This window comes from Apostichopus japonicus, chromosome 8 (assembly GCF_037975245.1).
Source record: "Apostichopus japonicus isolate 1M-3 chromosome 8, ASM3797524v1, whole genome shotgun sequence".
NCBI classification, from domain to species: domain Eukaryota; kingdom Metazoa; phylum Echinodermata; class Holothuroidea; order Aspidochirotida; family Stichopodidae; genus Apostichopus; species Apostichopus japonicus.
Window position 1 is genome coordinate 1,751,032 of NC_092568.1, and position 15,758 is coordinate 1,766,789.

At 36.1% G+C, this 15,758-nt stretch overlaps 1 protein-coding gene across 6 annotated transcripts in view; it reads left to right on the forward strand.

The window, feature by feature from the left end:
• LOC139971205 (uncharacterized) overlaps positions 1–15,758 on the forward strand; it is a 122,449-nt gene that overhangs the window by 75,152 nt on the left and 31,539 nt on the right. For all 6 annotated transcript variants that reach the window (XM_071977477.1, XM_071977475.1, XM_071977474.1 and 3 more), the window contains one exon: positions 11,395–11,564. In XM_071977477.1, the coding sequence (XP_071833578.1) occupies positions 11,395–11,564 (170 nt within the window). The remainder of the gene's footprint in view (positions 1–11,394; positions 11,565–15,758) is intronic.

Sequence of the window (15,758 nt, forward strand, 5' to 3'; positions counted from 1 at the left end):
ATTCATAACAACAGAGTTCATTGACCTTGATTCATAAATTTGCATGTCAAACAGAAGAAAATTATAAATGTTCAATTTTGGGGGGCGGGGAGGATCTTCAAATTTAGTGATATCGCATTGTACGAAAATACTGGAATTGTTCACTTTTTATAAAAAAAAAGGGATTGTTCATTTGGTGCGAGATAATCTAGTATCAGCAACTGTGATCTTCTTTTTGAGAAAATACACAGCTTGTAGATTTGCTACATTTGTTAGACATTAGCCACCAGCTTGCAAACAGCTGCGCTTTGAAGGAAACACAATAGCCCTTCTGGTTGAAAAGTTTTCCAATAAAGTGGACATTTTTTAAATAAACATGATTTACACAAAATTGACTATGTGTAAACAACCAATTGCACTTTGCAAAGTACACATGCACCTGTCCATTATTTATTAGCCGTAGATTTTAATCAATAATTTTATTTTAGTCCCACCAAACTCATGAACAGTTTCTCTGCTGTATAGTTTAAATACTGGAATTTTTTTGTGTTTTATTGTGGAGAGAGAGATAAATCACATTCTTCAATCAATTTTATTTAGCTATATTATAACCATAAAATATTTGAGGATATACGTTGCAGGTGGATATATAATTTCTGTCCTTGAACATGAATTCCACTGTAACTGTTGCTCATAAGCTGCTGTGTATTGACATCAACTGCTCTCACATACAGTACTATGTGCTATTATAGTACTATAGTATATATATATGTCTTTATGGTTTTCAAAACTTAAGCTATTTCTATGATGTTCAAGTCTCCCCAACCCCTCTTTCCCTTCACCCTCCCCATGTTTCCTTCCTTCCACTTACCCCCATTGTTCCCCTTCATTCCCTGTTACTTAATTAATACAGTAATTGTATTTTAAGTTACATAGTTGTAGTGTATGGCTAACATATTACAGATCTGTCCTATACTGTGTGCTGTGCACAGTATTCTCTACATTGTGTTTCCATGTCTGTACTATTATTGGGAGAGTTAATGGAAAAAATTAGTCTTTGATAGGTTAAACTTCAAAGCATTGTTGTGTTTCAAGCGTGGGCTTCAATCGTTAAATAGTAAAATAGTGTTGTGTCTTAACAGTCTTGTGTGAGTGTATTGACCTGACACAATGTTAGTATTTGGTCAAAGAGATCAAGGCTTTTAGTTTTCATTCCATATATAGAAAAATATAAATTTGGTTGTTTAAGAAGCAAGTCAGCTGGTGGGAGGGTTTTGTATAGAGATATATGGCCACTTAACCATGTGTAGTATGCATGCTCTAACATAGGCTAGAAGGGATGATTTAAATTTCGCATGTATATTGCAGGTAATTTGCATATTTCTATTTGGAGAAGTACCTCATGCATGTATGTAAATAGATATGCATAATACATACGTATATATGACCAATATTAATTTTGCAGTTCCAATGGAGGTTTGGTTAAGTTCCATATTGTCTCACGAAGAACATGTCTTATGATACCTGACACCAAACTCTGCACATAAACGTATCTTGTCTCTTACATGTCCTTACCTACTGTACCAAACCTATCAAACTGGTGAAGATTAATGTGAATAGAAAGTAAGGCATGTATAAATTAGCAAGTAGAATTTATGCAAGACATTTTAGCACTGTGTTAGTAACACAGTCATAAAGTATGTATATTATTGTTGTCATTCAAGGTGATTTCATCGAGCAGAATTAGTCCAGTTGTAACCTAACACGATAAACTTGACGCATATGTTGACTGCATTGTTGACAGAACAGAACTAGACTGTACAAATTTGCTCTCTGAATTGGTATGTGTATGTGTACTACCATTATAACTGATATAGCTCAGTGGATATTAACTTGGATGTATTTTCTCGGTTCCGGTGGGAAATTTGAATGTGCATAAATTTGAGAGTGCTCACCGAGCCATTCACCAGCCTAACGTAAACTTGAAATGATGTTTCAGAGAAAATTGATTGCCTGCAGGGTTTTTCAATATCACTTGTTATTTAAATTACACTTGTGGAGTACTCTTTTTTTTTACTCTTTTTTACTTCTTTTTGTTTATGATGATTTACTCGTGGAGTTATATTGCTTCAATGAATTCATGTAGCTGATTAGAAACTCAAAGTGACCTATGAAACAAGGAGATTTTAATTTGGTTTCCCTTTGAATTATTCATAATAAGTTATTCTGAACTATTAAATGTTCTTTGTACAATACATGTGAAAGTTTAATCACTGAAGATATAATTTTAAACACACTTGTTGATAATTAGTCTTGGGTTTGAAAAATGCCTAAATTTTGCAGCTGTTACTTGGAGAAGATCATTATTACTCTCACTGAAGACGGATTGGTCGAGAAGTGTTCTGTGTGCACTTGAAATTTGTATGTATCCCTGCTAACATATATAACAGATGAAAATTAATATAGATGTGACTTTGACTTAGAAATCACAAGTAAATCTTAGAATTGATACAAGTTTTGTGTATTCAAGTTTTTCTAGTTGCAAATTGGTTTGATAGTGAATTGCTCCAAAAAATTGACAGAGCAGCGGTCTAAATTACTGGTTGATTTTTTTTTTTTTTTTGGGTGGAGAAATAAAACAATTTTGTGATTGTAAGGATATATATATATGATAAAGATATGAACAGTGGAAAGTTTATAATATCCTGGCCTGTTCTGTAAAAGCTGATAATGTGGGTCCTTGGAGAGACGGATGCACTCCTGAGCATCTATGTGTAGACCATGGTATTAAGACACTCTAAATCCATCCTCATCCTAAAGTAACCTTCACAATTTCCCTCAGCAGCAAAGGCCTTGTTCGCATTTGAAACGGCAAGGGATTCAGGATCTTGTTTTATCCTCGGAGAGGTTAAAAATGCAATATTGAAAAGAAGGACAAAAAAGAGGAAAGAATCTAGACACACACACAAAGTTTTCATGTCCAACTTAAAGTTTGAATAATTTAAGATTTTTCTGAGTGGCCACAAATAATATTGAAATGTAACTTCTACAGAATGGAACATTGTGAAAGCTATGGCATAGTGATAATACTGTACAGGTGTGTTGCTCAAATTGTAAACCCTTCATTATCAACAACTAATTGAATATGGTGGTTTTTTAGTCTTTAATGAATGATTAGCTTACAGTGTACAGTATTATCAATAATAATAATAGCCAAGTATGGCCTGTTGATCCCTGCAAACATGCATTAAGCATATTTAATGGAGGAGACATTCTGTCAGTAGTAAATGAGATTGGATCATTAATTGCTGGTATGAATTAGATGAAGAAATTAATTTACGAGTGGTTTTCAGTTAATTGTCGACTGCCCTCTGGAATAGTTAAAAGTCGTGTTCATAGGTGTTACTGGCCATGAAAGTTGAATTATGAAATCAAACATGAAGTGTGAATTTTCAAATATATATATATATAAATATATCTATATCTAACCGGACCTAAATCAGTTGATTAATCACACAGTTGGCAAGCCTTTGTTGTTGGTGACCAAGACAGCTGACTGTGGGGGCTGACTAAATTATAAATCTGAATTAAAAGAATTTTTGGGGGGGCAAAAGAATACAAACCATCAATAAAATATAGACTATGGTAAGTTAATTGGTAACTTTAAAAAACAAATTCTGAAAGAGAAAATTAACACAAATTGCTGGCTAGAATAAAAAAAATTCTGCTCATGCAAAATAGGAAGGAAAATGTTATACAGTTGTCTATATGGTATTACAGCTTGCTAATGTTATAAACCAAAATTGAAAATCAACGAAATAAAGTTTTTCTAGTCGTAATTGTCTTTTCGAGAGATAAGCAACGAGAGTTGATGTGCAACCATCCACAGACAAATTAAACTAGTAAGTGATAGTTGCAAAAAAAAAAAAAAAAATATTGACAACAACAGAAAATATATTTCTAGTTTTAATTGGGTTGTTGGCAATGGGAATTGATGATTTATAATCATCCACAGACAATTTGAACTAGTTAGTGATATTTTCCCTTACCAAAAAAAAAAATAGAATAATATGGCAACAGAAATGAAAAACCAAAATGTCTGGACACACATACATTATTAAGCACTGAATTTCTGCACGAGTCGAAGAATTCTTTGGTCTGATCCCGTAGATTGTGCGTTCCAAAACCGTTCCCATGTTTAGCCTCGAGCCAATCAGAGGAAGCTGTTATCGATTTTGTGTCAGGTCATGACACTTCCTCTTAGTAGGCGAAGATTTATGTTTGAAAGTTTCCGTCCGAATTGAGCTTTTGCCAATTTATGTTATGTCGTCCCCAGTTTAGGAGAAAATAAACGTCAGGAGAAGCCTTATGTGATGAATGCTGAGGGCAGTACTGTTTACTAAACGCTCTCGTAAAGATGACAGTTTATAGAGATTTATTTTCGTTAACCATTTTATCCCGCATTCAAAGAAGAAGCATAATTACGCCCCTTCCACATTATGATGACTACCCTCCCTTTTTTTTCTTTTGTCAAATTTATCTCGCGACATTCAGTGCATGTCCAAGGTAAAGTGAAGAATTAATGTAGGTAGGATTTCTCTTTTAGGTGAAAAGAATGAAATATGGCCATTCATTGGTGGCAGAGTACAAAAGGTTGGATGGTTTGTGATTTATAACATGAACCTTGTCCTCGTCATATGACATGCCTCTAACAAATGCTGAAAATAAAGAATAGAAGTCTTCGAATTTTGTGGAGGTTTTTTTCTCTTTGATGTCTCTTAGTAAGCAAGAGTTTATAAGACAGTATAATCCCTATTGCTTTGTGTTATAAGGCTGTATGGTGAGTTTAAATGTACTGTATGTACTTTATGGAAAGGATGTTGCCTTTAAGAGCTCCATGGGATAATTATGCAGTAACTGGTGCATAATTGATTTAGTGATAATACAACAGTTTTGAAGTTTAGATAAATTTACTTTATTTCACTGTTACCTGTGTCCTACACATATATAGGGTACTCACCCTACGCGATACTACCCGGTTCCTAATTTATTACCCAAATTCTACGCAAAGTGTGATTCTTTTTTTTTGCAAACTGATGGTTAGGCAAGATTTTCCCATTGATTTCATGTGGTGTCAGGCTACCATGTGTTCGAAAATAACAGCAATAATGAAAGTATTCCATTGATATCTTTTAACTGCGTCACAATTTCAGCGAATAAACAGATGGTTAGGCTAGATTTCCCCATTGACTTAGTGTGGTGTTAGGCTACCTTGTGGTAGATGATAACAGCAATAATGAAAGCATTCCATGGATATCTTATAACTGCGTCACAATTTCAGCGAATAAACAGATGGTTAGGCTAGATTTCCCCAATGACTTAGTTTGGTGTTAGGCTACCATGTGGAAGAAATTGAAAGAATTTTCACAATTATTATTTCTTCATTCGTTTATTTCATAGAAGGAAAGACTGACAAGAAAATTTACGAGATGTTAATGGATTATAGACGGGATAACTAAAAAATAATAATCGCAAGTGGCTTTTTACTAAACGTTTATTGTAAATGCGATCAAATTGCGGGAATCGCGCAATCACGCAGCTAATACGAACCCTGGGCCTGCATAATAGATACTGTATTAGTAGTAAAAACTGTTTAACAGGTAAATTGGATAATTATATGGTCTAATCCATTAGAGGTGGAGAGCAAACATAAGCAGCGGCGGCAGTGCGATGTTAGTAGTGATGTTAATCATATGAAGTTATTAACAAGTTAATGAAAGAAACAAAAGCAAATAGAAATTATTGAGAAATGTTTTATACCTTTATCTTACACCTATTTGAACATGAAGACATTGACAGTGGAGAAAATAATTAATTTAGTTTAGCATCCAATATGTATTTTCTTGAAAATCGCAATACACAAGGGTAAACAATTTTTTCCGGGTACCCGGATACCCCGACGAGTAACGGCTCTCGGGTACCCGGTTCCCAATTTGTGGACCTGTGTAACACTAGTATATATTCACTCCCATCATCCTAGCTCATAAAAAATAACTGATAACATTCTTACCTGTCTCATATACGTATATATACTCTCCAATCAGAGGGGGGGGGGGAGGGGAGGGGCTAGATGGATTTACTTCACTCCTCTCTTACCTGTCTCCTACAACATTTACGCACATTTCCTAGTCTACCTAGACGCCACTGGTATAATTTTAGCACTGCGCCCCCCGGTGACCTCTCCCATAGGTCACCGCGCACCCTCTCTCCCTTCCGAATTTACCATTCTGAAGGAAAACGCGTGTCTTTCGAGCTCCGTTTTCTCTATCGCCAAACTGAGTCTTACTTGCTGGAATCCGACTTCTCTTGAACGACGAAGGTTCCTGACAAAGTTTTCTACAGGATTCCCCAAGTTTTGCATAAGTATCCTCTTGTAGGTAGACTAGGAAATGTGCGTAAGTGTTGTAGGAGACAGGTAAGTATCGTCGTTCGTAAATACCCAAACCAGTGAGTTTTGGTGTGTTTATGCTAATTAATGTTAACAAAGAAGACTGGCTTATAAGTTCAGCAGCTATCTATACTATTAAAACATTTTCTTTTAAAACAAGAAAACTGCAAGTCTATCTTCACAAGAACTTGGCTCTTCATGTCATATTCTCAACAGACTCGAGAAGAGCTGCATGGGTTTGATTCTCTGCTGTTAATCATATTCATCAGTTAGTCTACAGCACACAGCAAGATATTCTTACTTTTAACATTGTTATTGCTCTCTCCATCACTTAGGCAGTAAAGGAGAATGGATGTTCAGACTCAGGAGGATAGACATTGTAATATTATTCTGTGCATGTTTCACTATAATCTGTACAACAACTGATGTGTATGGTTGGTAACATTATACTCCATTAGCATAATTTTCTGATGCATTTACCAACAAGTTTACCCAGGGAGCTGTTGTCCTGTAGTGGTTTGGCAAAGAATTATATCCTAACCTTGTTTCTTTGCATATTTTTGTATATATTATAACCAGCTTGGTCATATACTGATATGCAATAAGCTCTGAATATCTTCTTTAAGATTATACATACATACAGTATATGTATATGATCGCCACAGTGAGAAGAACTCAATGTGTGTGTGAAACTCTTGAGTTGCAACGGAATAGCGTGTTTATACATGTATATATATATATATGTACAAATATATATATATATGTACATATATGTACAACAGATATATTTATATGTATATATAATACAAAATATATACATAAATTGATAATGTACAGTACCATACCAGTAAAATATTGCATCAAGTGGATAGATCTACCTGTAATTGCTAGCCATGAGTATATTAAAACAGTTTCTCAAGTATTACAGAGTAATTATAATGATGTATTATATTTTGAGAATATACTATAAAAGTCCTCAAACGTTTGCAAGGAATTGATGTCATCGATTCTGTCGTGATCCACGATTAGAGAAGATATTCTTTGAAAACATGAATCGTTTCTATCATTATGATGGATTTCTCTTCATCATATTCAGTGGATACTGATTATTTACACCCGTATTAACAATAAATCTGTACTTTATGACGGTCGTCATGTCCGGAAAATTTGAAATATTGTGTAGCTAAATGGCAAAAAGAAGAAGTCAATCAGCTTGTTCATCATCAAATGCTTGACTCTAGAAATGAATTGGACTGACGAATCCTTTCTCCCAGGATCTATGCAATTCCTTTGATAACTGGTCTGCCTGGAAGAGAGTACTACAGAGGTATTATGTAGAGCACACACATGTATGCAATTACTTAGTACGTGTTTATCTTGGCTCCGCGGACCTGCCCATTCAGAATGAATGAGATTTATTCCATTGAGTGGTAAATGATGGTTCACTGTAATGTGTACAGAATTTGAACTGCTATACTGCACGCTGCAGGCTATTGGACAATGTTGCTCCAGTGTGCTATATATATGTACTACTATATATATATATAGATGTGAGATAATATTGCAGTGCCGGCCGTTCATAATACTTGCTAGATTTAGTGGAATACATACAGTAGCCTCTTTGGTTGTGATTTGTCCTGCGTCAGAAATTAATCTTTTATTTCAGATATTGTGTCATATACTCTTCCTAATTAATGCACAAGTTCCATCTGTCTGTACATAAGAGAATAAGTGCGAGCATAGCGTTAGCATGTACAAATGCAATGGGAATTAGCTTACATTAACAAGAGAGTTTATCTACACGGATTGCTAGGTCTGTAGAATACTAATAACTAGAAAGACTATAGGGGGATAGTAGGTGCCCAGGTACCAAAATAATTTTTACAATTCCCTTTCTATCAAATTTGAGTAATCTTCCTCAAATTTTCTATTCACACTATCCCTTCCTGTCAAACTGTGCTGCTAAGTTGATATCTGTCCTAATATTTTCATTTCCACCTATCTCCAATGAGACATGCCCCCATCATGGTCCCCCAGACTCCCTCCTTCATCCTTGGCATTGGTTGGAGTCTTTTCGAATGGGAAAAAATGCCTTTAACTCTTTTAATTCCATTTGTAAAAGTGTTGTAGCCTTTGCTGAAAAAGGTTTTCTGTTTACTCTTTGATATTATCTCTGGTACTTTGCTTATTTGCCTGTCAACTCTTAAAATATTATCATTAGTTGAAAACTTTGAAAGATGGAAGTTCAGCAGTACTTATGGAACCGTTGTGCCTTTATTGGTCGACGGAACTATTGGTTTCCGGCAGCAACTGAACAGAAAATACATTCTGATAGATATTTCCTAGTGTACGTTACCTTGAAATATGCCTAGGGATGCTTGCTTCTCCCAAATGTTCAAATATCTGGTCATCATTTTGAAAGAAATTAAACTGGAATTTCTGTACCTCCAGGAAGAAGATGTTTTCTCCTTTTTTTTTCATTTTGAAAACCATGGAAAGCTTTGAAGCAGTAAAATATGGCAACAGTAAACTTGAGAGCCAGATTTCTTGCAGTGGACTAGATCCAGTTATTTTTTTTTTGATTATCGGATATTGACCTGTGATTGGTAAAGCCTCTACATGTGAGAATCTGAGAAGTCAAGAGCTCACTTTCAATTTAATCCAGTTCTAGACCTTTTAGTCTAATGTAGTCATTTTGCTTCGAGTTACAGTCTGAACTAATCCTCAACTCTTGGTAAGGATACTCTTAGTCATAGGCTTGAGTCATACTAGACTCAAGCCCTACAGTCATGTTGAATAATTTTGCATAATTTTGCATCAAGGGTATATGAATCGTTATGACGTTTATGCAAGGCTTTATACCTGCCTATGTTGCAAAAGTTACTCAAAAATTTACTTCCTATAAGGTCTTGATATTGGTTTAATAGTTTGTATTGGGTGAAATAGTACTGCAAAAATACAGAGACTGTTGTGGCCTTTCTTCGTAATTTTGGGTATCATATGCATATATGATAGTAATATGTACTGTACATGATAACATTCATACAGAATGCAAACATTATACAAATGTCTGTACATAATGGTGGTAAAATTATTTTAGCTTAAAGCAAAAACACTGCCTTAAGTTTTTGTTTGTTTTTTAGGTTCAATATCTGTGATGTCATGTAACACATGATTTTAAATCTTATTGTGTTAAAGTGATCCTGTGGTCATGCATAAACAATACTTTCAATTCTCACTTTCTCCAAATATATACTTGGAATTTTAAGATCAGAGAGGACTATTTATCTTGTTGGGCAACTAACCTAAAGAAAATCAGTTATCCCCCCCCCCCCCAAATGTGCTAGGTACTGTAGCCAGATAATGGTCACCTACAAACTTCTAGAAGCATTTGCAATCTCCTGCAAAGCAAATTTCACCTCACTTTCAAGCAAATAAATAAACAATTTCAATTTTTCAAGCAAAGTGACTAACTTTTCTATGCTGTTGTTAAGTTAATTCTGTAATTATACATCTGTTCCAGGGGGTTGCATTTCACAAGTACTGTTTTAGGGTGTGGTTGTGATTTTGTAAAGCACCACTGCATATAGTTTTAGTTTTTGACTTAATTTTCTTACAGGTTTTTACTTTGTCAAAGCAAAAATGACACCTAAATAGGTTACAGAAGGCACTTCTATAAATGCTTAATAATGACCTAAGATAAGGTAAGTTATAATATGTGAATAATATATTGTAGAAATTCACATTTATCCCCCCCCCCCAATCATATACTTATTTTACCTTCCCGGCAATTCCAGCAGTCTTGTTTCCACAGACAGTGACTGATGGTGACAACAAGTCTTTATTCTCAAGATTAATTACTTATTCCAAAGTTTTGCAGATGTTTGCAGACCGAATTTATTATCTGCCGATATAGGACAACTTTGTGTTAATTTTACTGAATCATGTGATGGGGGTGTTGGTTAGAGCTCATTACGATGCTAGCTGAAAGCAATCGAAAGGAACCTGATACTCCCACATCTTCGCACGAGAGGAATACGAAACAGTTCCTTACGGTTGTGTTAAACCAACGTTTGTACATTTCAGGCTTGGAGCCAGTGTTACCTGTGGATGATCACGCACATACGCTCCTCAGCCATTGCAAGCCAATGCACAGAGCTATTTAGTCAATTTCCATCTCTGAAGGATAATATTTCAGTCATTTCATACTCGGTTTGGTGTGAAATAAACTCGACGGTTGTCGGCATAATTTTCTCTACGCTGCTGCCCTAAGGACGTGGCTAGACTGCATGTTGCATGGAGTTTGGGTATTTTTTATCATATAACTTTTGTGTGTGTGTGTGTACCATGTGAAAAGCCCATGGTAAACCTCACAGCATGCAGGCATAAACTAGTGAGGTGAATCAGGGATTGTTACATGCTCTGTGGTCGAGGCAAGGTTGAAGATTGAATCTCATCAGTTTATTACATGCCTCCGGATTGGATCGAGATAGAGGAAGATAAAAAAAAATCAAATTTGGGGGATTTGTCCAACTGTTTGGGAAGGTCAGCAAAATAGGATTTTCTTGAGCTGAAAAGTGTCAAGTTTATGCATGACTGTGTGGATTATTTCCTGCAAGGTTCAGATCAAGCAGCAGCCATATTTTTTATGAAAACAATCCTTCGTTAATGGTGACTAGCCTAGGGAAGTGTTTCATGTAACTTTCTAGCTCCAAACTTAATTAAAACAATCACTTTACACGATATTTTTACATGAATCAAGTTTTCAATGTGACCAGCATCAGCAGTGGTATCGAACATAGACACACATTTATCTATGCAACCATGGCGATTGGGATACCCGGTGTCTTTCAGTGCAGTATGAAATATCCACTACACTATTAATCTGGATGGTATCGTTAGGTTATGTTTCGCTGTAATATTTAACGCATTATCTTGGAACCCTTTTTGTCGGTCATTTTTTCCAGGTCTGCGGTTGCAGCAAGGAGCAGTATTACGCCCTCAAATATCGTGTAGAAGAGAGCAAACAGCGAATCACACTAATGGAGAGCGAGTTTCTGCAAAACACTCTCTACACCGAAAATGAGCTGGAGGAGACGAGGGACGAGCTCAGGCTACTGCAGCAGAAATACAATGCGTAAGTCAGGTGTTCTGTATGAATGTATATACCTCACTGAATGTTGCGCTAGTCCATGTTGATGTTGTGCTAGTCCATGTTGATGTTGTGCTAGTCCATGTTGATGTTGTGCTAGTCCATGTTGATGTTGCTGTTACTCTAGTCTGTGTTAATGTTGCTATAGTCCATGTTGATGTTGCTCTAGTCCATGTTGATGTTGCTCTAGTCCAAGTTGATGTTGCTCTAGTCCATGTTGATGTTGCTCTAGTCCATGTTGAGGTTGCTCTAGTCCATGTTAATGTTGCGCTAGTCCATGTTGATGTTGCACTACAGTAGTCCATGTTGATGTTGCTCTAGTCCGTGTTGATGTTGCTGTAGTCTGTGTTGATGTTGCGCTAGTCCATGTTGATGTTGTGCTAGTCCATGTTGATGTTGCTCTAGTCCATGTATTGTTGATGTTGCTATTCTAGGTATATGAAATTATGGGGATTACACTTTTGTGAGAGAGTTACTATAGGATTGGGCACAGAATTATTGTAACCAAATAAGAATGAGATAATTTGCTAACATAGTCTAGCTGAACATTTATGGTAAAGAACAGAAAGCTAAACATCCCTTTGCCATAGCAACAATCCAGTAAACATATCATAAAATGTCAGAATAATTAATTTAACTGTAATTTACTAACAATTGACAGCTGTTTGAAGCATCTGAAAGCCAGAACCTTGTTTGTTATTTGGTATTAAAACATCAGTGAATTTCTAAACCAGTTGCTTCAGTTAATAAATACATATACACAATATTTGTTACGTCAATGGTTATCATTAACTCTGTGTCGCTTGTTAAACCTTTAAATGGAATGTGTCACAAGATGCTGCCTTTTATGGGGAAAGAACGTGAATTTCTCACTGTGAGGCTGTCACCCAGAAGTAAACTTAAATTGCTACTAAAATGTCAACAAATGTCAAACTATTACACCTAACATATGGTTATTCAAAGCCTCCCAATAAATCAGCACCAAGCAATCTGAACTGAATGGAAAGCTTCAAATATTAAACACGAATAAAGAGGCTGAGAATTCTGAATTCTTTTTTTCAAGTGGTGGTAACTTTCATATCATTTGAATATAAATGTCATTGACATTATGTTCCAACTGCTGGCTGGTTGGGGGGGGGTTGGGGTGGGGAGGGGCGTTCATACATTGACTGATAACAATGTTGATGATCTCCTTTGCGTGGTAAAGTGTTTAATCAGTATGTAGGAGGAGAGGGTTTAATAATATGTTTAATCATTACTAGTAACACAAGTAATAAGTCACTAATCTAAACACTATGACCTTTATGTGTGACCTTTGAAATTGTAAAGTTACTCTATTCTTTTCATCATTTTTCTACTTTTCTTCTGAATAGTTTCAGATTTTAATTTTAGTTTTTAAACTAATTTTCTCCCATCTTTTTTGTTAAATATGTTTATATTATGTTACTGCAGTCTTTATTCAGAAAAACTTGAACTTTAGTTATATGAACTTTGGAATAATTTAACCTCTTAATAATAATAGTATTTTTCTCTTCTTAAATATTCCTTGTTTTCTTATGCACTCTTTCTGGGTAAAATATTGTTATATACTAGAATAACTAAAATTTCAAATGGAAATATACTTCCTATCAGATTCACTTATGTTACAATTGGGACTTTATAAATACATAAATGCTTCTGTATGACTTAGTTGTATCTTACAGTTTATACTCTTTTAAACAGATGTAGGAATTAGTTTGTTTTTGTAGTATGGCTAGTCAATTTCATATTCTTGTTCGTACATATATATATCTATGTAGCAAAGTAACAATGATCAATATGTACATTGTAGGAGAGATGTGTAGGTTTGGTGAATAGAACTACAGTAAGAGATCCCTTTGGGTGGATCATAAAGGCCTATTTTTGTTTTATTTCAATATCTCCATAGTGACGGAGGGTAGCCGGTGCTACTAATTTATTATTTTACCTTCTTATTTAGGTACAATACAGTCTGAATTTGATATAAACAAATGGTGGTCCCCTCCCCTCCCAACAACCTCCAAAGCTCATTTTGATAGTCCAAACAGAAATTTTGGTAGTCTCAGCTGACCATTTAAAATTTGCCCTGCATCTACCGTCAAAGTGTTTTGAAGGTATTTTTAAAGTGATAAAACCTTTAATGAGCTGAATTATTTCTGACTTTGAACATCTGTTCTACATGACGTAAATACAGTAAAGTAATTAATTTGACTCTTCTGTTTAAAAGGATATTTGCCAGATCTTTTCTCCTCTATCTTGAAGCTGGTCCCTTTAATTCTATGCTTAGTGTTGACTGAGTGTGACTTTTAGCACATTCTTAGATAACTCAAACAGTATATAATTTATCAACGTGCTTCCTCTGAAAGGTTTGTAAAAGAGACTTTTCAGCAAGTACTGCTTTGATTGTACATTGTTGCGTGTCAATGGGATCAACGTTTTTTGTTTTTTCCTTTTTTTTCCCTTCTGCCCAAGGCTGCAAAGAAACTAACTGCTTGAAAAGTGTTTGTGGCAATTACTCTCCCAACATTTGGCGCCAGTCGTATTTTCTCTCCCTATTCCCCAAAGTCTTGAATACGATTTTCGAACGAGAAGGTCTGGCAGCTCGAAAATGTTACCGTTGAAGATAAGTGCCGACTTCTTTGTGCATTTGCAAAAGACATTAATGAGGCCGGTTAAAGGTGGGTCAGCATTTGGCTTCATCTGTGCTACCCTAAGGTCGGCAACATTGTGACGATTAAAAAAAAAAGAAGATAAATAGAAGAAGAAGAAGATGCTGAAACTGAGCGATGCCTGTAAACCTGTTGTGTCATTGACCTTTCAGGTGTGTGACAATATTAACATATTGTATGTAATGGCAAGGATTGAACCTCGATGGCAGGCATCTACATGCGATTGTTATCTTTGGCTCTGCTAAAGTACGGCTTATCAAAACCTTTTTGCTGTTATTTTTGAGAATGTACACAGAGTTAGAGTTTCACACACCTGGGATCTTTCACCACAAGCTATTTTCACTGAGGTACAGACCTACCGAAAAGCAGAACTTTGAAAACATCGTGCGAGAGTTTTGTTAAAAAAATACATTTCTACCAGGGCTGTCAATCTTCTGTAAAAACCCACCCTTAAAGCACAGGATATGAAAGAGGGATACCTTTGACGATTCTCATGTTATATCATACATGGTTGTCCCACTTTTAGGAACGTCTATAGGCCAATCACTCGCGGTGACTTCCAGATAATTATTGCCATGAAATGTTTTAAACAAAGGTTGGATTAAAAAAAAATTATCACTACTTTGGAAGAGGATTTTCACAGGATGAAACTCATCTTTTTCTCTCTGGCCAATTCAAAGGCTCAGAGTCACAACGTCCAAAGTCGCTGTCATGGTAATGTACCAGGTGCGTATCCAGGGGGGGGGGCGTTGCGGGCGCGCGCCCCCCGGGTAAGGAAAAGAGGAGAGAAAAAAAGAGAAGAAAAAAGGGAAAAGGAGGGGAAAAAAGAAAAGGAGGAGAGGAAGGAAGGGAAAAGAAAAAGAAGAAAGAGAGAAAAAGGAGAAAAGGAGGGAGTAGAAGATAGCCAAGACCTCGGGAAGAGAAAGATCCCTATTATATACACAGGGTAGCCAGTGACAGATCAAGGATTACGGAGGGGGTGTGCGCCTCACCCTACCCCTTACCCCGACAACTCCATTTTTGACGTTTCCATTTTTCCTCTCTCACTAATGTACTTGAACTCGACCGAGTCGTCAGGGAATATAACGCATTTCGGGAAGGGGGCGACCGCCCCCCCCCACTCGAGCAAATTTTCTTTATGACATCGCTAGTAATTTCAAAATAGACAATGCTTATATAGATGCAACTTACAAGGCCTGGGAAGTGTCATTTCCAGCGATCTGGGAGGCAATTTCGGCCAAAATTTTTCTTGTACGCTTCGCGCCAACTCATGGTGGCGCTTCGCTTAGATAGTTTGCCTACAGGCTTCGCCCTCCCTTGGCAATTACTCGCTACACGCCTGTTCGAATTTGTAAAGCAAAGAGCAGATATAACATATCAATGAGCATTGAAATGCATGTTCCACGATGTACAGCCTCAAAAACTGTCAATGTGTGTAGTCAAAGGCGTAGGAGCCAGATTGGATTTGGGGGCTGTAATGACTTGCCCGAAA